The sequence below is a fragment of the Cryptomeria japonica genome, chromosome 4 (assembly GCF_030272615.1).
Source record: "Cryptomeria japonica chromosome 4, Sugi_1.0, whole genome shotgun sequence".
In the NCBI taxonomy this organism is placed as follows: Eukaryota; Viridiplantae; Streptophyta; class Pinopsida; order Cupressales; family Cupressaceae; genus Cryptomeria; species Cryptomeria japonica.
In genome coordinates this window covers 383927359-383951888 of record NC_081408.1, presented here as the reverse complement: position 1 = coordinate 383951888, position 24530 = coordinate 383927359, and the positions used below count along the sequence as shown (strand labels likewise).

Genomic DNA, 24530 nt, shown 5'->3' with positions numbered 1-24530 from the left:
TCGCTCTTTGGCCCTTATGCTTTCATAGGACAGAAACACTAAAATGCTCTTCCCAAGACCAATTTCAATTCTCCCAACAAGATTTTCTGCCCTTTCTGCCATGGCAGTCTAAACTACAAGAAATTCAATGGAAAATCTCACTCTACAACTTCCAACCAAGAGAACCAAGACTCTAACACGCTAAATTGGAACTTAAATATGGTATAAGTAGTCTCCCCTGCCATTTGGAAACTGAAGCAACCATCAAGCCAAAGAAGAAGAGGAAATGAAAAGTCAGAAATCTGTAATTTCACTGGATCTGCACGATTGCACAGAACAAATTTGCCTCTTTCAATAGAGTGACAAATGCATTTTCACACCAACAATGTGTTCTTTTACCACTTTGTGATGGAAACGAATTCACTGCTTTGTCTGTCTTCTTTTATCTAAGTCTTCCAGAAGCCATAACTTTTGCATATAGACTCAAAATCTTGTCCCGTTTTGCAAAATTGCATAACTTTTAGAGAGGAATTCAAGTATACGATCAAATTCCACTTTTTATGCCAATGTTTCTTCCCCTGCAACACAACTGCATTTATGATGTCAATGATGACTAGAGCCAATTTCGGAATGACATTCTCTCTGCCAAAACCTTTTTCAAGATATTCCAACCATCCCAAACCTTCTCTAACATTTATGTAATTGTCCTCTATCCTAAAATATGCTAATGTGCACAATACCAAATCCATTTTCAGATTGTTTAATCCCATCTCATACAATAATATGGAAGGTAATCCTACCCAAGGAAATAATGTTGTGACTTGTGAGTTGTTGCATTAACTCTGCATGATTGGCACCCCTCTGGATTGATGGCAATAAGCTTAGAGTTGCCTTCAATGTTATATTTAGTCAATTTTTAGTGGCTAGTTACATGGCAAACAGAGGAGCCCTAGCTCCTGCTATATTGTTTGCTAGATTTCTCCAGGTTCACCTCATATCTTTGCCTTGCCTTAGATAAATTTTAAATAATTTTCTAGCCCCTTGTTGTCAGACCTTGGGTTGAATTTTGTTGCTCCATCAGTATATAAAGCTCAAGTCTGTTCTTTTGGGGGCATTCCACAAAAAATTAAGTTTTCTTTCTTATTTCCACTAGCCTGTTTAGCAAGGGATGCATTATGGCATTCTTAAAGGGATTTCCATTTAAAATGTACTACCTAAAAACTATTAATTAATAAATTAAGTACTAGAAATTCTGTGCCGCTTGTTATTTTAGTTGCAAAAGTCTTAAAAGGTTTTTATAGTTTTGTTGTCTGTCTAGTCTTTGAGGGTTTATATATCTCATAAATAGACAGTTTTTGCAAATATATTTGAGAGTATGAATATATTACAACTTTTTTATCCCATGGTAAAACAGTTTTTGCAAAGAACTTTGTGAGTATGGATATATTAAAATTGATAATTTAGTAAAATCATGTTATTTCCTATGTTTAGCATCTTTCCAGGTTTGAGAAGACCTCTGTTTGTTTGCAACCTGGCAGAAAATATATGGTTTCTACTTTCAAAAAAAACTGAGGGGCACTTTCCTTTTGGCATATGCATGAGATGCTTTATATCTTCTTTTGTTGCTGGGGAAATATTTTGAGATACTTTCTGAATATAAATTTGCACATTCTGCAGAGGTCGCCACAGTTTGCTTTTTGAGACCATGGCTACTCTATTGTCTTTGCTTAGTACAGGTGACCGTGAAGCTTATTGTCAATTCTTTTTGGATGCTATGCTGGTCATTGAAGGTGGGCTTCAAAATGCTGACAAACAATGTGTTTTTTATAAATAAATTCTTAATTCTGAATAGATTTTGATCCAAAAATTTGAACTTAATAATTTTTAGTTACTTTATGGCAGATCTTTTGTCTGTTGCATCGTTCTATGCCACGGAATCGGACTTTACAGCTTCTACTGCTTTGTCAATAACATGCTTTGGCAAGTCATTTTTGGAAGTTTATAGTAACAGTTCTGCAGCACCTTTCTGTGATCTCCCTAATCACTCAAAGGCACCAAACAGCCCAGCTATTCTCATTGATATTACAGGAGACACACGCTGGCAACCATTTGCTAATTGGATTTTGATGCTGCTGAATAGATGCATGATTGAAAGTAGGTTTCAAGTGGAAGGCCTTATTACCTCATCATTCATTTCCAAATGTTGTGGTTTACTCTGCTATGCAGATGGTTTACTACAAAGGGTAAGCTTAATTTTCTTCTAATGAAGCATACAAACTCTTCATGATGTTGATATTTAAACGATGTGCTGTTTGACTTAGTTAGATTTATTTTCAATGTTTATATGTTAGTTTCCTATGGTACACAATGATACAAATAACACTTATGTGAGAGAGAGACATTTGCTTTATAGCTTAATTGATTGTATGTAAATTGACATGCTTCTGATGTAAATTCATTGTTGTTTTTCTAATGAAGGCATGTTTTGACTTTGTACGCATTACATCATTATCACTGGACGCAGAAGCAATTCCTATCGAGAGGCTTATTCTTTCAATAGTATCCATCTTATCTGACCATGGACCAAGCATTCCATTTAGGTAATTTGATAGAACTGGAATTAGTTCTTTGTGTGATCACACATGTACCATGTTAATGTAAATTTTGCAGGCATCAACTTGTCTGCTAGTTCTATTTGCTTGATTTGTATTTACAATAAAATTACAGAGTACAACACTATACTGTAAGATAGTTGATTTTTTGTTGAAATTTGTGGTAAGAATTCTTTATTAAAACACATTTCTGAAAAACTTATATATTCGTTTCTTCAAAATTCGATTTTAATTACCCCAGTTTAATCACATTAGCTTCATTCGTTAATTTCATGAAGCTAATATGCCTTCTTGCTTTCTAGTCAATTGAGTGGCATTGTCTCCTATTTGCTAAGGGTCTATAATCAGTAATTCATTGTAGAGTTGGAGGGACATGCAAATTTTGGTCACCAAGGTTTCCTTAATCTCATTATAAGGAAGCTAATTAAATTTTAAAAGCCACGAATCTTGGTGATAAGGCTGCTTCTAGGAACACCTCAGCTCTCTTTGAACTTGGGTTACTTGATTTTAATAGCAATAGGATAACAGGTTCTAGTTCCAGAACTTGAAATGTCGTCTCAGGAGATCTCAGGCATGTGAATGGGCATGACTTAGTCCTCTCAGCCGGTGGGATACTATTGCTAGAGTTATTGCTTGAAGTGGTTCAAGATCAAGCCAGACAAGCAGTTGGTGGCAATGTCTAGTTAATCTAAGGCAGTTTGAACTTTTCCAATGCTGTTACTAGTATTTTCTATTTTAGTCCTTTTCTTTGTTTTCTCTTGTTGAATTGCTCTGTTGATTGGTTATTGATGAAATGCCCTCCTCTAAGAAGGGTAGGAAGTCATACACCCTAAATGTACATGTGGAAGAGGTATACACTGAGCTAATCCGTGTGAAAGAAATGTGGGAGATCTTTAATGCATGCTTGGAAAAAGTTTACCCTGGGCCAGTCCGTGCTGAAAAATGTAGGAGGCCTTGAGTGCCATTTTTGAGGAAATTTGTTTAGATAATCTTTGCAGATGAAGATGTCAGATAGCATTTGCATGTTTTAAAAAATGTCAAGGAACTTCTTTGATTTAACACTCGGCGTGGAAATGAATTGAAATGCAAATTTGCAAAAAACTGTATTTACATACCATTTATGTAGCAAAGATGGACTCATGAAGAATACAACTAAGATTTGAGCCATTGTTGATTGCCTGTCCCTCTTCAAATGTATGTAATACAAAGTTTCATAGGCTACACAATTTTTCCAAGATATTTGTCGAGGCTTTTGAAGGCTTCATTGCACTCTGCAGTGATCTTACAAACTGTGAGTTAATTTGAGTGGATGGAGAGGTAGCATTGTACATATTCCAATACACAGAAGGTGACAAACAACCCAATCCAACATACCAAAAACAATATCTCGCTGAGGTTTGGGTATGGGGGTCCCAGGTTGCAGTTTCAAAGATGGCAAATTTTTTTCCAAATTTTGAGGATGATGATTAAAAAATTCTAAAAATATTAATATGTGAAAAATAATTACAAAAAATATAAAAGAAATTTCAATTAATGATATTTGTAAACAATACAAGTAAAATATGTTGAGATTTATATAAAGATAAACAATTTGACAACCAATCGATCCAGTCATCAAGGATAAGCATCAAGTTTAAGATACAAAATACGAAGTATAATACTCCAATGTAAAATTGGAGACAAAATATAACTCATTGTTTCATGTAAATGTGGTGACAACCAATTGATCCAATCATCAATGATAAGCCTCAAGTTTAAGATACAAAATACAAAGTATAATGCTACAAAGTTTAATTGAAGACAAAATATAACTCATTGTTTGATGTAAATTCTGTGGCTTACTCTTCATTGCTTGAATTGCTAAATTTGTCTAGCTCCGTAATTAGACCATGAGCAATTCTATATGTACTTCGATCCTCATTAATTTATGTTGGCTCCTCAAGCTTGACATCCCATTGTGTTCTTGAACTCTCCTTGTAGACAATTGCCTTGTGATCCATGAGACACAAGGCATTATGTACAATCACAAGCTTCTCTACTTTCCTAGAGGTAAGCCTATTCCTTTTGAGAGAGTTGATAAAGTTGGATTGGACCAATTCCTCTAAGCAATAGAGGAACTACGATCTTTTGATAAGAGCCAAATCCCCATTCTGTGTATTAATGGATGACCATACAATTGTTGCCAACTCACTGGTTCTATTGCACTAGAATTTCCCTATCTTTCCTGAACTCATGTAGTCCCTAAGTTCAGAAAATTTGGTCTACTTATGTCAAATCAATGCAACTTGCTTTGTACTAATAGCCTTCACGAAGCTTCTCTTCACCTCCATATCATTTATGGGAAAAAATCTACTAGGCATGTACAAATACCGCTTTGGGTTTAGTGAATAGGTGGCTAGGTGCAAAGAAGTGTGGTGTTGGAGCACCCAAAGACACAAATGAAGCCTAAAGAGTCTAATATCACCCATGAGGTGAAAATGTAATGACCTTGTCACATTGACATCATATGTAGTAGGTTGATAGGCTTGTGAGTCAATAAGACCCAATTGATGTAAGGCATTGTCATGGTTGCATTTTATAAGCCACCATGGACAAATGACCATGTGGGTCAGTAGGAGTCTAGGCAATAAATATTGGTCTTAGAAACATCAGACCAATCCTTGGAATAGGCCGAATACACCTTGGAGTCGCCAAATTTGAAAGTTGCAAGTTGACAACTTTTGTTGTCATTGCAAAATGTTGTAAAAAGGGGTAACTAATCCTCCAACGGTTCCAAAGTTTGAAAAGCGGTTGGAGACTGTTAGGGGGGCTATGTTAGGCCCACTTGGATCGTTTCCAGGGTTGTTGTTGAAGTTGGTGATGTTTTGGAGTTTTGGAGTAATACAACATACTTGGAGTTTCCTAAAAATCTGTGTGTTTGATGTTCATTTCTGACTTGTACGGATTGGTGGATGCCTGAAACCAATTGGATGAGTTAGGGAAGTCTCTTACCTTTCGTTTTCATCAAGTTTGAGGTCGTGTAACAATTGGGTTGTAGAGATCCATCAAAATCTATCCGGATTGGTCACAAACCCTGTCAACACCCAAGGTTTCACTGTAAAAATGCCCTTAATCTGACATTTTCACCAGAGGACCAAACAACCTGTGGGAAAATGTTAGAGGGGCCATTGTACCATAGGATTTTGGTGTTGGTTTGTAGGGAGGCTCCAAGCCCGAGGAGATTGAATTGACCTTAGGTAGGCATCTCTATGTGACCGCCTGAACTGTAGAAGTGAAATCACTTGCAGTAGGTAAAGGAGGTGGGATCAAGTCCTGAAACCTTGGATTTGGTGGCTTGACATCTTACCCCACCTTGCAGAAGTGTTGGTTTAGTCAGGGGACTAATACAAGGGGTACTTGCTTTGTAAATTAGGCCTAATTGGCTTAATTAGGTCTGTAAGGACAGGAAGGGTATAGACCTTTAAAATTGGGGTTAGAGTCTAAGCCTTTGGGGAATTGTGTAACTTGGTAAAGGGTATCTGAATTTGCCTTTAGTTTGTCTTGTCCTTTGGAAGTTTAGTAAGTTGTGTGGGGAAAACCCAACCGGTAGGGCTACTAGACAAATAGGACAATTGTGAGACAAGTACCCCCCAACACATTTGATGGTTAGATCTAATGGATGTTTTGAGCTGGTTGGACCACCAATAGACAAAATCCAATAGGTTTCCATCCCATCGGTACCGGAAGATTGTCTACCATTCACACAAGGGTTGAGTGTTTCCATCCCACGGGTATCGGAAGATAGTGTTAGATACAAATCCTTTATGGATCTTGTCACACAATTTGTTGTGTGAGTTGAGAACTTGGTAGGTGCGTTGTTTGACACCTTGAACAAACAAAACAACCTAGTTTGGACATAGTAGTTGTGGGTGAGAGAAGATTATCACCTAGTTTGTTGCCTGGCTCTACATCAAAGTGTTGACCTTCTCCCACATCCATTGAATCTATGCGCTCATCGGAGAAGTACAAGGTTGGGTCTTTGTGATGAACAACAACCTTCGTTTAGTTGAGGATGCTATTGATGCATTCATATATCTCCCCAAGGATGGGAGTTTGGAGCTCCATATTTCATCATCGTGAAAACTAGGGATATGAAAAATGTTGTATATTTGGCATTTGAGCAAAACTTATCACTCTTCATCACTTCCTTTACCCTCAACTCTTGCTCTATCTGTGAGTTGTCCCATTGATTCCACTCTCGTGTCATAATCATTAGTTACAATAGTTCTTGCGTGCAATTCATACATCCTCTTTAGTAGAATGAAGTAGGATCCAAATTTCTTTTTGATGTGCTTGGTAATTTGTGTTAGAGGATTGAAACAATGCATGCGAGATGTGCTGATTGCAGATAAACATCTAACCATCCCTTGCATTAGTCATAACCTATTTGGTTTACTCAATTTGCTAGTGTCCTCGAGTACATTGTTCATGGCATTCACATAAGGTGTACCTTAGATACGCTTGTAGTGTAAAGCCCATAAAAATACTATGGACAAAAACCCAACAAAACCATGACTAACAATTTTTTTTGGTTAATCAAAGCATATCACAAGGTCGAAATGCACTATGTACAATAGGTATTGTTGCCATGTGTGACACCACTTGGTATGAACAATCTGGAAGGTATGTGTTGATGAACAATCACAATGGAAGAAGGTCGAATGCATATGGAGTAAGGAAAGACAAGACATAACATATTGTTTCCCTATTTTGTGAAATTGTTGAGGTGATGTAGAGTTTTGGTAAATCACAGAGAATAGAAAATGGATGGCAATGAATAGGGAACAGCTTGTTCTTTGCATTATGGTGAATTTGCCACTTTGCACAAGATGCAAAAGCAAAATTGCCTTAGCAAAAATAAAATTGCTGTGATGAATGAAAATGCCATGGTGAACAAGAAATTGTTTGAGTAAATTGAAAACACTGTGGTGGACAAGAAGCCGCTGCAGTAAAATAAAATTCGCTGTGGTGAAAAAGAAATTACTATGGTGGAAATGTAATAGTTGCTTACTAAAAACAGCAAATTTATTTTAATGGTTGCAAACTGCAGATTGCCAAAATGAACCCACTTTATTTAATTCCTAGATTTTGACACTTAATTTAAACATTAAAATTTTTTTGCTAGAGGTTACAATTGAGTAATTCAAGTGTGTTTGAACTTTGAACCATCATAGCAAAAATCTTTTGGGGAAAACATCGACAAACCAAAAGTAAATTTTTTTTTGGAAAAAGTTGGGTAAAAATCGGATTTAAAAAAAAGGTAAAAAAATGTAGAAAAAGAGTTAAAAACTACTCGTTTTTGAGATTTAAAGGCATTTCCATAGCATAGAGAGATAGAGAGTTTAACCCGTGAATTATAGAAAATAGATTTTTGTTGTTCATATTCATATAGTTGTTTACATTGCATTGCACAAAGCATACTTCATAGTGCATAAATGATAACTAGATGTTGACAATTGACAAAATTTCAATTACAATATAGTTTGTAGTTTGTACAAAGTCAACTTATAAACTAAGTACAAACTTTCAGAAAATCAAACATAGCCAACGACTCTTGCTACTACAAATAGAGCTATGTTAGAGGGTTGTAGGTCCCGATGATGAAGCTCCTAGGTCAGAACCTCTCCTATGTCATTCAATCTCATGACTATCCAAGTTGGCTTTTAGGATCTCAAAATTGTAATGTCCCCTTTTGCAAATGCCCTAGTTTTTGCTCTAAAATAACAAATTCCTTTCAAATAAGAGATGTAAGATGGTTAGGGGTATAACTATAACTATATATATATATATATATATATATATATATATATATATATATATATATATATATATATATATATATATATGTAGGAAACAACAGAGAATGAAAAGACAATTATATATCTATATAATTCCTTTTTCCTTTTATTCTGCTGTTCGATTCATTTAATTACTCCTTCCCTTGAATCTGCAATATCAACTTGCACTATTATCACATGTAATTCTGCTCAACAGATGTTCATTGTATTTCTTCACCTATTCTTTTATTTATTCATTTCATCTTTTATTTCTTCATATAGGTCTGTTCTGAAATCTACTAAGAGTTAAATGATATATATATATTTTACTTCCTCCAAAGGTCCATGCTCACGTTAATGATCCAATAATGGATGTATATTTCCCCTCTTGGAAGCAAGTCCATCACCTCTCCTTAATTATCGAAAATAATAGCAAGAATGCATATGTATTCAAGTTCTATCTGATTTCTTTAATCTGGGATTTTTATTCCATTATAATACTGATTATAAAGTGAATTCTCTCACTGTTACGTAATTTACTGTTATCATTATTAGTAAACTTCCAGTTCTATTTGCATATAAATATTTGTATATATATATGTTTATGTTTATATATATATACATTTATATATATATTCTTTATTTATTTATTACTGCAGAGCAGTTCTCAGAAAATACTGTAATAATTATAATTATTATATTAACATTTATATTATTACTAGATTCCTCTGTCGGGCTTCTTCTTAAGCATATATATTAAGTTCATTCTCAGCATACCACCAAGAACAATGGTATTACTGCCTATAATTAATACTGTTCTGATCTGGCTGGTCTGCTATATCCTTCAGGTCCCATTCATATTCTCCCGTATTACTGCTTTCCACTTCCCCCCCTATTTCCTTTATTCTCCCACTTCCGTGACTTATGCTGGGGGAGGTCAAAGGTATTTGAAATCTCTGACTAGCCACGTCCTTTCTAAGAGGACATGATTCTTTGGATGGTACCCTTGGGTCATGTCCTTTCCAAAACCAATGTATTACTAGGTATCGATGCCAATAATTAAATCAGTGCATTGATAACAAACTTAATTGATACATGTAATAGTAATTTATGAATAATTCTATTAATGATATTTAATTCACCTATTAATAATTGTTTTAATAATAATATTTTTTATTAATATTCAATTGATTTATTCTATTTGAATATTTCAGAATATTATTATTAATGAATATAATAATAATATTTAATAAATAAACAAGTATTTAATAATTTCAATTAATCCTTCATTAATAAATATTTTATTAATAACAATTATTTCATTTAGGTTTTATATAAATAATGATTAGGGAGGGGACATGACAAAAATCCTCAGGGTCAAGAAAGTCATCATCACTAACAATACACTCAAACTCTCGATCAATCTTATCAAGCTCAATTGACTGGTCATCCTCAATAGTACTTGATTATGTCCATTTAGAAGTTAGTCTTGGCCTTACAAGTGAAAAACATAATGAATACAATTATAACTATGATTTCAAGTATATTCAAAGTCTAACTTTGAGCTTTCTTTAGCTTCAAGCAAAGGTTGTGGTGAACAAACACCAAGTGATTCATCTGTTGTTGTGTTAGATGGTTGCATTTCTTGGAATGTATGTGTTAAAAATTACTCCAAGTATGCTCACAAGCAGATTAATTGCATGGGTGGCTCAAAATGTGTCTTGCCATCCATAGATTTTTTGGCTTCATGGCCAAAAAAATCTCAGAATTGCATTGAAAAACACAAATTATTTGGAGATGATATCATGTAAGAGTATCTTAAAAATCTAAACACTTTTAATTCACATGTCAAATGAAATAGAGAGAGTGCCAAAAGTTTATAGAGTCTACTTGGTTTGAAGGTCTTCCTACCTTCTATGACACCCTTAGTTGAGAGAAAACCCTTGCTTGCTTGTACATTGACAACTTTGCAATAGCTGCCTACAATTGTTTTGTTATAGGAAACGTTTTATCCATGCATATGAACAAGATCTATGTGACCTCAACATCATTATCTTTGAATGAAAAACTATATAACAATGTTGGATTGAGATAGTATCCAACAACATGGACAGGAGAGTGCATTTGTTGATCCCATCTTCTATCAATTATGCCCCATAATGGCATATAATTGTCTTTGTTATTCTCCATTTACCCTTCACCTCCTTAGCCCTATTTATGGTCTCATACAAATAGCTTGGGGGGATTTCTTCCCATCCACCAGTCTCAAGACTTTTACTAGTAGAATAAATGTACTTTGCCATTGCTATGCCATTTGTTTGATTTGTGAAGCCAGACTCCATCCACTCATTTGAAACTAACATTCCTTTCAAATTCACTTTTTGTAGGCGAAAAGTTTGTAGTGCAAGGAAGTGTGTTGCAAATCTTGTCACCCTTGGTCAAACTAGTTCTTTGCTCTCTATGAAAGAGTGCATTATTCATAAAACCCTTGTGTGATTATAGAAGAATTTGGTAGTTGTGTGAGCCTTTTGCAATACCATCTTAGCCCATTCAAGTTTTCCAATGTTTTTTAGGATTAGATCAAGGCAATGTGCTGCACATGGGGTAAAAAACATAGAAGATTATTTGACCATTAGGAGTCTCTGAGCAACAATACAAGTAGCAACATTGTCTGTAATAAACTGAACCACATTGGTGGCTCTATACCTTTGACCATTAGGTCAAACATCTCGAACAATGTAGCTACAAATTTGATTGTATTTGATAAATCTATGGATTTCAAAAATATTGTGCGAATATCACAAGAGATGATGAACTTGATGAGGGTTCGATTTCTTCTATCTGGCCATCCATCTGACATTATGGTACAACTAGTCTTTACCTACTCTCGTCGATGTTCTTAACGACATCCTTAACATCTTGTATTGCATCGTTGAACATACTAACCTTCAACATCTTGTAAGTTGATGAGGGTTCGATTTCTTCTATCTGGCCATCCATCTGACATTATGGTACAAATAGTCTTTGCCTACTCTCGTGGATGTTCTTAACGACATCCTTTACATCTTGTATTGCATCATTGAGCAAACTAACCTTCAACATCTTGTAAGATGGGGCTTGAAACCCAGGACTTGTAGCTGCAAAAATCTCCACCATACGTTGCTAGTATGGAGACTTGGTAACATGGAATGACAAGCTAGAGTAGTATTATAAATTTGCAATCGCCTTCTTTGCTTGTTCATGGACATTCTTTCTCCATCTTGTACTCTCTAGAGTGGTTTGTGATCCTGGTGTACTATGAGGTGCAAAGAAAAAATGAATGTTTCCTCCGCCTATGTTTGGGTGATGTGCTATAGAAGGTGTTGACCCACATTCCTTGAAAGACTCTTGTGCACCAACTACCTCATACAAAGGATCGCTTCTAGCATTTGTAGAGTTATAAGCTGTTTCAATCCTAGTTGTTGCCTTTTTTTGCCTTATCCTTAGAAATCATATGAAGAGCTTGTTTTGCCTCATATGAGACATATGCAGGGTTGTTTATGCAAGTAGTGGTGTTAATTAATTGCTTCTTTTGCCAAATGCCCATTGAAGCAATTAATGCCGCCATGGATATTAACCTTCACCAATTGCTTAACCTTATTTGTACTCAAGACTGATGTGCAATGTGTCCACACAAAGTCTTTTTGACGTGGCATTATGACAAATCTGCAAAAGCATTTTAATTCAGTTTTTCATGGCTGGAGCTACCTCATCCAAATGATTTTATAGTATAGTTTGACATCAAAGGTCACACAAAAGCTTGAGGGCACCAATACTTTTTTGGTTAAAAATTGCAAATTTCAGTTTAATTCTTTTTCCAATGGCGTTTTGTTGCTGGGTGACAACCTATGTAGCTCAATTTTAACTAATATAGAGCAAATATAAGCATACTAGACACACATAAACATTGATAATCATATTTGCCATTTGAACATAAAGCTTAATAATGTACATATTTTTACTCTATGTTCATGAAGCAATAAAATCATTTGTCTTTTTCTTTTGGCTTTGTCAGTGTGGGTTTAGCAGTTCCTTGGTCCATTGGACATGAATGGGGGCCTGGGCTTTAGGCATGCATAGCATACACTTCAAAGTGTTTAACTTGTATTAATGCAGTAGGATCTTGCACAACAGTTCCTGAGGGAATTTGAACACAGGTTTTGATGAAACCACTTATTTCAATACAAGCTAAATTATAGATTTCAAAATTTAAAGGAGGAGGTTTTGGTTTTGCATTTGGACTCATTCTCAAAGTATTTATGATCTAAGTGGTATTCATTTGGATTTAAATCACAATCCATTCTACTTTCTTATCCAAGGTAAAAAAATACAACAAAATTATCAATTGAGTACAACACACAATAACTACTTGTCTTGTCCAAATCAACTTCACAAAACTACTGCGTATAACTTCATCCCCTTCCTATAGTATTGATAATTGAATATTGGCATAAGTTTTGAACTCCATCACATCTCTGTTGTATATGTCTCATTTCAGATAACATTTAGTTTTGGAGAAAATAATCTGAGGACTTCCATTCATTGGACCCTTGACACAAGTAAATAGCAAGATTTTGCAGAATACATTGAACAAAAGGTTTGGGAGAAAGAGGTAATGAATGTGTAAGGTAAAGAAAAATCATTCTCCTCATTTGTGCATATCTATGTAGTCATGAATGTGATAACAGAAGTACAATTATATTCCTCTTTGAAACTTACAAATAGACTCGAAGAACAACAGATGATCTCAAAGGAGGCTTAGCCTGTGTGATGAACAAATAGTGGGTGTCAAATATCACTGATCATGCACCCAACAGTCTTACAAATAGTGGGCAAGACACTATTACAAAAATCACTAAAAAATATTGAAAATAATAAGTATATGTTAAAAGAGCATGCTACCAATGTGTCTGGAAGATCACCTATACCTCCAGATCAAGTGGTTTCATGACACATTTGGTAAGGGAATGAGAAAGTTATGATATTTTGAAGTTTTGACACTTGCAGGGGACTGTTTTGACCCTTAACAATGCAAATTCATAAGATTTCCTCAGTTTTCAAAATAAAAAAAAACCCATCAACAAACTTACATTCATCATATAAGTACTTGTTGAAAATCTAATTGAGTCTGCTTTTAAAAAATGCTAACTTCACAAACAAACAGAACCAGCTAAGATAACCCCATAGCCTAAGAAATGTTTGCATTTTTTAGGCTATGGGGTTATTTTGGTTGGTTCTGGTTTACAATCCCAACAAATGGCTTTGGTAATTTACAAAAAAAATATAATTTCTTTGTTTTATTTTCTCCTTCTAAAGTTTTGTCTAATGCATCTTAAACAATCTAACATTATTTTAAAATATTAAACCACCATCAAACACAAAATAGACAAAATAATCTTGTAATATTCATTATTCCCAGAAAACTAGAATTAATTGGCCTTAATCCTCGGCAGTGATCACTGACAAGTAAAAGATAAGCAAAGGGAAAGATACTGCTCATAAAATGGCAAGCTTTCTAAGCCCAAAATAACTGATTGTAAAGTGCATGAAGAAATGGCATATCAAGTCTTTTTCTAAGAAGCTCCATAAAGTGTATTTACTAATTTACTGAAGATAAATTCTGATATATCATTGCATGGCTACTAATTACAATTAGACTCATCCCATGCTCTGCCTCATATTGGCTATACTAATTACATAATTGACCTGGGCAAAACTTTTCTGAAAAGTTTAAAGTTTAAACAGGCTCAGCAACTCCTCCCCTCAATATTTCCCTCCATTAGAATTCTGCATTTCTTTATTAATTTTTTTTGTAAGCTTGTTTAACATTTCTTCATCCTGCATCCCACCGTTCAACATATGTTCAAAGGAATACTCATTTAAACCTACTCACACATAGCAGACATGCGCAACACTAAAATTTGAACCATACAGAAAACTAGGAAAAATCGTGATATGAAATGAGACCTATTCACCAAAAGATCGATGCCTACTTGCGAGTTGCTGATGAAATCTGTTGCAATGTGTCACTATTATTCACCATGTCTCAATGACATGCTTGCGCTTCCAGTTTTGTGCTTAGAATTTTGCTGAGTGCCAATTAAATAATGTTTTTGCAGTTTTTAGGATTTTTGAGATGGCAGGAATTTCTCTCCTGATTTTTTTGTGATTTATACATAATTTCAATGCCAAAAAATAGTTGAAAATCGTGGTCAAATAATCATGATTTTTTATGCCCAAAAATTGTTGAAGAGTCCAATTTCTGTATGATCGCGTTTAATCACAAATTTTTCCAATTTAAAGCTTCTATGCTTTAAACACCAATATGAGGAAACATTAAAAATAATCAACTCCACAATAAAATGATTTATCAATTTTGGTCTACAACTCCACTTTCTTTTGATTTGAAAATAAGGAGGGAGAGAAGAGATTGGGTTTTTGACACTTTAAATTCCATTCCTTTGTTCATATTTCACCAACAATCATTATTACATGATAGTGAAGCATATTAACAATCAATCACATAGTTCCGATAAATTGAAGCATTATATTGTCCAAATTACCACTTTTTCAAATACAGCAAGAATTCTAACATAATATCAAATTCCTTTTCTCCTAAAAGAGATCACAAGATTGAAACAAGAACATTGGTCTCTCTTTTTTTTATAAAATGAAAACTCCAATAGTTGCAGAGAGTAGCACAAGCTCCAACTTCCAACAAGAACATGACCAACAAGAGAAACTCACCTCCTGACCATACATGGTAAACCCATAATGTGATGCCCTAAAACAACTATAGAGAAAACTTAGCAAAACACAACCAACAATTCTTTTTCATGAAACCCAAATGCATCCCACAACGGTGGACGCACATAGGTGTTGTCACCATACTTGACTCTACTAGACACCAAACATGCATGGAAAGGAGATTGTCATCACAAAGAAATGAGATTGAGAAAGCAATGAGGCACTACACAATGTGTGCAGGCCCCATTATTTATTTATTATATCATGGGGCTTATCAATTAGTTATAATGAAAATGTTTTATTAGCATGTTGATGTAAATAAACTTAATTATTATTTTTGATGATGAAGTGAGGGTAAGGGTCCTCCCCCATTGTTTGAAAATCAAAATATGAATGAAAAATAAAGCTTCAAACCCTAAACAATGGAACAAAATGATTCTTGTAAACAGGAAATCTGGACAAAAGCATAGAAATTTTAGGGAAAGTAATTACTTAACTTTGGTCTTGCCTCTCTTGCCTACTTTGTTGTAGGAGTGGAGAATCATATTATGTGGATATTTTCTTCTTTTTGAGGTGTCTTTTTCTTTTGCACAAGTGTTCAATCCTCCTTATCTATGATTGCTTGAGTCGCCACAATGGAGTCAAAATAAACCTGAGCATAGTGGGTTGTCTTCCATTTTTCATTAGGAGCTTGACAGAGTAGGGAGTATCACACTTTGGGGCTTTCCTTAACGACAAATGCTCAATTATACCATCATTTATTAAGACATGAGAGGTTTGAGCAAATTGATCCCCAAGTGGTTGGGAGGGAGAGTTTATTTGTTGAACTTTGAGTGGATCAATCCAATAATGGTGAAGTTTGATCCCTTATCACTAGGTGGCTTTTGAAGTGAGATTTTTCTTCTCATACCTTGTACAATGTATAGTGAAATTTGATCCTTTGCCACTTACACCATTTGAAACAGATGTTCACATAATTGAGTGTCTGAGAAGCACCATGTATTCTTCTTCGAAAGGGCATTGATTCTAAAAGGCCCTTGTCAAAGTCCATTTTAACACAAATTTTGGCAAAAATACTGTGGTATTGATTTTTTGTTCTATTAAAAAATGTAGAAACTTTCCTAACAAATTGCCAATTTCTCACAGACTAGATTCACACCAAAATTGTAGTGGTATGTACATAGGTGAACCCAAATATAGATTGTGGGAAAGGATATTTTGTTGGGTCAAAAGAAGGGTACCAAGGCTTTAAACAAAGTGTTTTTCCCCAAACCATGGCCCTATATCCAAGATCACATTCCCATCTTCTTTAGTCTTGCTATTTATGTTGATGAATCCTTGAGTGTAGGGAAATAGAATAACATGTGACTTAAGCAGATACAATGTACGTCAATGCCTTGGTTGATCATTTGTGTAATCCTTACAGGTTGGGTCAAAATTTGTGGAACTTGCCAATGAGTGCATGGCGCTTCAAAGAAAATTACACAATGTAAACACCTTTGTCCATATCAAAAATAACTTTAGAGACTAGATCAAATTTTTTTGCAAAAGATTGCATTCAGCCATTTGAATGCCCATTTGATACATGCATAGCAGAATTTGTGGTTGGTCCATTTAGAGCTTTCAAAGAGGTCTCCTATTTTAGAGACAAGCCCACAACCTTTAGATGGTCCAAGGTTTTGACTAAGGCATTACATTCAAATGCTCTTTTGAAATTGCACCATTGCCATCTAATAGAGCGTTCTTTTCCTTTATGACTTCTAGGAATGTTCTATGAGGAGAAAAACCGACTTCAATGGAGCGTGAGGAAGTGAATTTTTGTTAGGGATGAAGGCAACATTTCTTGGGTGGGACAACTACAAGGAGGGAGAAGGGTTATGTCATTTGCTCGAAAGAGAGCTTGAAGCATGTGATGACTTAGAAAAAGTGTCACATGATCTCTTAGACCCTATTGAAACTTGTGACCTAGATCCTTTCACATTTAACAACTCGTCCATGTCGCGAACTCTGTTTGAATGCTCACTATAGGTATCTCATTTGGATTCACTCGGAGAAACTTTTTAAGTGAAAGTTGTAGGTGAAAGAGGTGCATAAATTTTATTTTGGAGTGTTGTCAAGAGTCATCCACTAGATGAATGTTATATATAAACAAACATTATTATGTTTATATAATCTCAACAACTATTATTTAATATTTAATACTCTATAATAACTAAACTAGAAACAAACCCAACGTTGTCAAAAATTTTGACAAAGAAAACAAGATCACGAGGCTTACTCATTAGATCATACTACTCTTGAGATGTGTAGTAATGAGGAAAAATGGATTCAAGATCAACCAATTGCCAAATTTAGTAATGATGAATCTCAATGTGTTTGGTGTGTGCATGATATGTTGGATCCTTCACCAACTTCAATACACTTTGGTTATCACAAAGAAGTGGAGTAGGTGTATGGGGAGGGAGTTGAAAATCAACCAAAATTTGGTTTAGCTAGATTGCTTCACAATTGACATTGATTATTGCTTTGTACTCTACTTGAGTGGGAGATAAAGTGATGTAGGAGCATTGTGGATGTGACAACAATCTTCCATCACTCAATTTTTTTTTCTGTTTGTTTGTTTGCATGTTTACAATAATGAATAATGTTCTAGTCATCATTGATTACCACTGGTTATCATTGCAAAGGCATATAATCAATTCTAGACTTGTTACTAGATATATTAGAGTTTAGTCCCAAGTCATTGTTTTGAATTTGTTGTGAGCATAGTTTGCAGACTTGTCGGACTTGCCACAAACTTGCCTAGACTCACAAGTCTGTTGGCAGGCCGAGTCGACTCGCCAAGCTCCGGAAGCCAAGTCCGGGAGAGTCTTGGCACAAGATTCGTGAGTTTGTGCCAAGGACTCACACGAGTCTGTGGTTAGGACTCGCGAGTCCGACAAGAAGACTCGTGTCACAGTGAAACATGCCCATCCAAGGTTTAAAAGTGTTTTTTTTTAGTCTTTCACTCATTTGGCATTTGTATTTGCTCAAAACAGGTTTGCAGGGTTTGAAGAAGGAGAGGAAACAAGATCATTTTTTTTCTGTTTTTGTAAAACTATGGTTTTTTTTTGCCGAGTCCTTTCCCGAGTTTTTGTCGAGTCCAAGTCCGAGTCCAATTTTTGGGTTGCTGAGTCTGTGGCAAGTTCGAGTCCTCAAACTTTGGTTGTGATTATACAAGCTTTATGGTAACACTTGGTTACATTCGTAGCTTATTGGTCCTAGGGACATTTGTGGTATGAACCACGCTGACATCCATTGTATGATTCTCACCGCATCCATTCTAGAGGGTTCCTTTTTACATGTTTCAAGCCTGCACACTTCATTCCGCATTGAGCTTTGCATGTAATGTCCCCTTCTTGAACCTAGTCAGCCTTGCTTTTTGTTAGCCTATTTTCGGGTTCCCTTAGGCTATTCGGTGATGGTTAGGGGACTCATTGTTCAATGAGAGCTCAGATTTTCAATTTCAGTGGTTTTTTGACAAGAATGAGCTATTTTTAGGTGGTGCCATTTTGGGCGCGTGACATTCGCTTTAGCCTCTATTTTGCTTCAGTGCAAATTGGCCTCTTTTTTGGTGCCTTGGCAAATTTTCTATAAGGTGATGGAAAGTATTTTAATATTTTCACTTAAGTGTTTTAAAAGTGACTTTTTAATATTTAACTTAAGTGTTATCTTTTGTGAAGTTATGTCCTCAAGTTGGATGCCTAGGTTGTGGGGGATAAAATTTGTTTTCAAAAAGGTTTTATGGGGGCCTGTTGATGTGTTTTTTACGCACATGCGAACACAGAATAAAATACCCAAAAGCGTCTTATCCTCTCTTGAACAAAATCTCTCAAATGCTGAAGATTAGCTTAAGGATCACTTGAGAAGACTCCAAGGTTCATGAATGTAGGGTCACTACGTGTGGATAAGCTCATTGGTTTGATGTGATTATGCTGGAATCACAAGGGGACTTACGTTCGAATGCCTTAATGCTTGATCTGCTGGAACTCGATCATCTGATGTCGTAATATGGTGATGCTCTTTGTCCTAAACTAGCTTGATTTTGAAAAAATGGCATAAGATAAGGAGTTGAGAGAGTCTATTCTAATCCTAAGATTGTAGGAAGATGAGTGAATTATTAGATGAAATCCTACCGGGCAAGGTCTCATCGTCAAACTGAATAATTTGACACAAGCTCAGTGCAATCTTCTAAGGACGTTTCAAAGATGTTCAAATCATTACCATCAACATTGATCACCATTCAAGTTATTGCATAAGCAATGGACGTATAACGATTCGAAGTTAAGCTCATATCACTCCAGTTGACCATGCAAGGCACACTTACAATCAACAAGAGGCTAGTGGTATGGACAAAACGAATTCCACACAAATTCATTCAACGATTTCCTTTATTCAATCTAATCAACATGAAAATAAATTGAGAAGTAAAGACAATGCGAGTTGTTGAAGCAACAAATCAAAATTTGGCAACAATCTTTGCCTTCTCCTAATCTAATTTCTATTCTAATTGCTATTCTATTTTCTCCTATTACTAACTATTAGCTATTAACTTTTACAAATGAAGAGTTTGAGCTTTATATAGAGAGCTCATTTACAATGAACGGCCAGGATTGATTCTCCATCAATGGCCAAGATTTTACAATGAAACCCTAATTAGGGTTTGTTACAACAAACTTTCCTTAGCCAATCAGAAAATTATATTTAGTGAATGTGAACCAATAGATATCGAGGGTAGTACATCAGAGTTCATGCATCCATGTATGAACTAGGTGCATTCCATCTAGACATGCTGATGTGGACTTCATTGATTGGTGGAAGGGATGACTGGGCTGCCACCTCAATCTTGCACTTGTAAACTTGATTTAATTCATCATCATGAAGGGATGTTGAGAGATATCTCTTGATACTATTATACACTTTGCTTCAAGTGACGATGATGATGAGAAGCAAACTTCGATTAACTCTTCTGAAACTATCTGCTTCTTCAATCATGGTCGATGTAGGCCTTGCGATGACTTTGGTTGATCTTCCTTCGTTTTCGACATACTTGATGAATGATGCAACTGGTTGAATGTAGCTCTTCATCGTACTGACTTCGATTCTTGGATTCCTGAAGGGAATTCAAGATTGTAAAACATTCTTCCATCTTGTGGGTTATCTTTCTTTATGTACTACGGCCTTAAGGTAGTTGGATGATCTCTTCTTTGTAACTTTTGATCTCCTCATGTCGTCATGATGTGGTGGGAATCTTTTGAGATCTTCCCTCCCTTGATGTTCTTGTGTTTGCTGATGAAGCTTCTTGAAGGCATCTTCCTTGTATCTTGTTCTTGGTGTTGAAATTCCTCCTTCTTCCAACCTGATCCTTTTGATCTCTTTCCTTACCTCCTGCAAAACAAATAGTTGAGCATCAACACACATGATTTATAACCTTTTCCTATTTTGACTTGATCTCTCATTCTGATTTCATGTAATTTTTCACTAAATTTAATCAAAAGTTCATGATATAGGTGTAATTCGGTCAAATTAGGAGGCACTGTACATATCTTCAAGGAATTTCGGTCTAAATCATGGGCAAGGTATATGGAAATTTTGCTTCAAATCAGGAGCCCATGGTTTGGTGTATACATATCATCCAACCTCTTACACTTGCCTTTACTTTACTCAAACCTTAAGTGTTTTAGTCGCTTTAATGCTGAATTAGCCTTCAAAAAGACCTTAGGAATAATTTCGCTCAATGTCCTTGACAAGGTAAACTCCAAATTTTGCTCTAAACCATCAGCAAGGTACATACATGACCTTAGCAAAAATTCGCTCTAGACCCTCTAGAAGGTACATGTCCTTGGTAAAAAAAATTCGCTCTTGTCCCTTTGGAAGGTACATCACTTGGTAAAGAATTTCGCTTTGGGACCTCAACAAGGTACATATCTTCATAAAAAGTTCACTCTCAATCCTTAGCAAGGTACAAGGTTCAAGTAAGAAATTCGCTCCATGTCCTTAGCAAGGTACAGGGTCCAAGTAAGAAATTTGCTCCATGTCCTTTGCAAGGTACAGGGTCCAAGTAAGAAATTCGCTCCATGTCCTTAGCAAGGTACATGACTTGAAGCAAAATTCGCTCTAGGGCCTCAGCAAGGTACACATGATAAAATTCACTATAGGCCTTTGGCAAGGTATATGGCTTTGAGTTGACCCTTAGTTCAATTTCTTCCTCTTTCTCCTACGTTATTGATTTTAGCCTTAAGTTTTCCAATCTTTCCACATGAAAGCATCATCAATTTGACCTTTAAGAACACCTATAGAGGAAATTTGCTCTATGACCTTTGGAATGTACTTGCCCTTGGTGAAATTTTCGCTCTAGGACCTCTGGAAGGTACATGATCTCAAAATTCACTCTGGGACCTTCGGAAGGTAAGAGGTCAAGGTACTTAGGCAAATTTCGCTCCAGTGAGGGAGCAAGGTACATGATCTCTCCAAATTCGCTCTTGACCCTTGGGAAGGTACGAGAGCTAAATGCAAAAAAAATCACTCTGGGACCTTCGAAAGGTACGAGGGTCTATGTGAAATTTAAGGAGGACACAATTCATTCAACCAAGGTTTACTCTTGCCACTAGAAATATGATCAGATAACACAAGAAACCTAGGCATGATCCAAGGGGTTCTAGATCTACTTTCATGCTCACAACCGACTGTCTTCATTCCACCCTAAGGAGACCAACCTGACTTGATGACCCTCTAGCTACTTGAGAAACTCTATCCCTTCAATGCAAAGATTAATAGCAAAGACTCTAAGACAACCTAGAAAGCAAAAAGTGGGGGTCCCCATTTTCAATGGGGCAATGTGTGAATACCTCACAACAGGGCCTTTTCAAGGGAATAAAATGTTCAAATATTTGAAATGCCATAATTTTTCCCTCCAAGCGCTATATATATTGGAGTCTAGGCTCTCATTTCTTCATTGTGAGTTTGCACACATATAGAGATGCTATCAAAATGAGCTTTGGAGTTCTTTTTGGAGTTGTTGAGGATGAAAACCCTCTCCAATTTGTGTGGTTTTGGTGGTGTAAGACTCACCTTAGCTGGTTCATTGTTATCAACTTATCATTCAGAGAATACACTTGATTTGCTTGAGTTTTGGTAATTCGGGTTTTGCAAGGATAAAGATTTATATGGTATTTTGATTTAGACTTCAGGGTTTTTGGTGTGATTGGTGATATTTAGTGATATTGATGCATTTGAAAGTTTTGGGGTGAAAATACATATCTGGCCTTACACTTCCTGCGACAGGTAGTCCCTCTTTTCGGTTCATATCTCCTAGGGGATCACCTATCTGGTATTGTTTCATTGCACTTCCCTCAGCTGGACGACAAAGTTCCATGTCATTCGAAGGGGTTGGGGTGATTTTTGATTTTCCATGAGGAATCGCCCTATGAAAGGGCCATATAGCTTCTGTAGTGGCATGTGGGGTTTTTCTTGAGTAAAATCTACTTTTAGATGCTGCAAAATACATCCATTGGAGGCAATTAGGTGCTAAGAAGACAGTCTGAAGTGTTCTTTGCAGTTTGGGGGGCATGTGAGGAGACTAGAAATAAATTACTAAATCGCCCATTGAGGCCCTTGTGCCTAGTTAGCTGGTGTAGGGTATTCTGAGTTTAATTTCAGTCACATGGAAGGTCAAGAAGACTTGTGAATCATTGTTCTTTCAGTTCTGAGTTCTCAAGGAGTGAAGTGTATTGCATGGGAAGACCTTAGGATCTAACCAACACCTCTGAACTGTGCAAAGGATAATCCAAAAGTAAATTTTCGGATTGTTGCTGACTGTCATCTCAGAGATTTTGACTGCTACAGGTTTGTTCATGTATTGAAAATTGTTGTATTGTGAACAGTGAAGAGTTAATGTTATTATATTCTGTTATTATACTCTTTAGTATTGTCAATCTCCAATGCATTGTAACCAGCAAATGTTCATAAAATATTCATGAGTGAGGTCTTAGAATATTCCCATCAGCAATTGTCTATCATTTCATTGCATTGTGTCACTCAAACAAATTCATCAAAAAAAATAAAATAATTGGTACTCATTACATTGCACCACATTTCAGCTCATGTAGATCATTCCTAAGGCTAAATTCTGACTATATTAGCATCACCCATAAAAAAAGCTTTGTATTGCAATGTAATTAGAGAATTTGTAATTCACCCATATTGGTGTCCATATATCATTGAAGGCCAAGGCCTTATGTTGTAAGCTGTTGCGGCATATTGTAATGTATTCCATGACTGTGAATCAACAAGGATCAAGTTTATTGTTTGCTATTAAGTTGAACTCCACTATATGTGTTGTGTATTTGGCTGCATGTTCGGATAATCCTCAATTAGACCCTCTGCCCATGATTGCATTAGATAGTATCAAAGAATAAGGTTTGGGATCCTAAAGCTTGCAATAGTGATAAGAAATGATTGAGGTAGTCTACAAGAAGCTTGTGGACAAAACACTGACTTGAGAGGTAGTTGCAAAGGGTGATTGTGTATTGATCATTGACTTGAGGCAGTTTCTATTATAAGAGATGCCTCTATGGAGAGAACAAGGTGTTGTTAATATTGCTGGAAAGAGGAAAGAGATGTTTCAAGTGATGAAAGCAATGAAGATCCAATTATATGTTGTAGACGAAGATGGAGGAAGAGCTCACAACCATAGAAATGACGCAAGCGGCAACAAAGAGATTGAAAGAAGAGAGAACGAATGAGCTACTGAATAGAATATAAGACCAAGATGAAGAAATAGATCAGGTAAAGGTGTTGAAAGCTATCTCCAAACTTGGTAGAAGGCCTCAAGTTGATATTGCAAGTTATTTTGGCAAAATGAATCCCAAAGAATTGATTGACTGGATAAATTTTCCTCGAAAATTTTGAGGATGAAGAAATGTAGATTTTGAGGGTTAGATTTTCTAGGACTAAATTGAAAGGACATGTTGTTTTTTGGTGGAAAGAAGTACAAGTGGAAGGAAATAGGAAGAGGAAAGGACAAATAGAAAAATGTGATAGGATTGTTACCAAGCTAAAGAACCAATTTATACTTGGTGATTATGAGTTAGAATTATTGAAAAGATTGCAAAATTTGAGACAAAAGCAGAGGAGAGTGAAGGAATATATTGAAGAATTTTAGAAAATGATTAATAAAATTGGACATGAGGAAGCATGGAAAAGATTGCAAGATACATCAATGGATTGAGAGGGACTATTCAGGAAGAGCTTAGCATGGTGAGATTTAAAATAGTAGAAGCATACCAATTTGCATTGA

The 24530-nt window shown here is 35.7% G+C and overlaps 1 protein-coding gene across 3 annotated transcripts in view; it reads left to right on the top strand.

Annotated features, from left to right (window-relative positions):
• LOC131047689 (serine/threonine-protein kinase ATR) overlaps positions 1–24530 on the top strand; it is a 41278-nt gene that overhangs the window by 2729 nt on the left and 14019 nt on the right. For all 3 annotated transcript variants that reach the window (XM_057981490.2, XM_057981505.2, XM_057981497.2), the window contains 3 exons: positions 1657–1769; positions 1882–2222; positions 2458–2579. In XM_057981490.2, coding sequence (XP_057837473.1) covers positions 1657–1769; positions 1882–2222; positions 2458–2579 — 576 coding nt within the window. The remainder of the gene's footprint in view (positions 1–1656; positions 1770–1881; positions 2223–2457; positions 2580–24530) is intronic.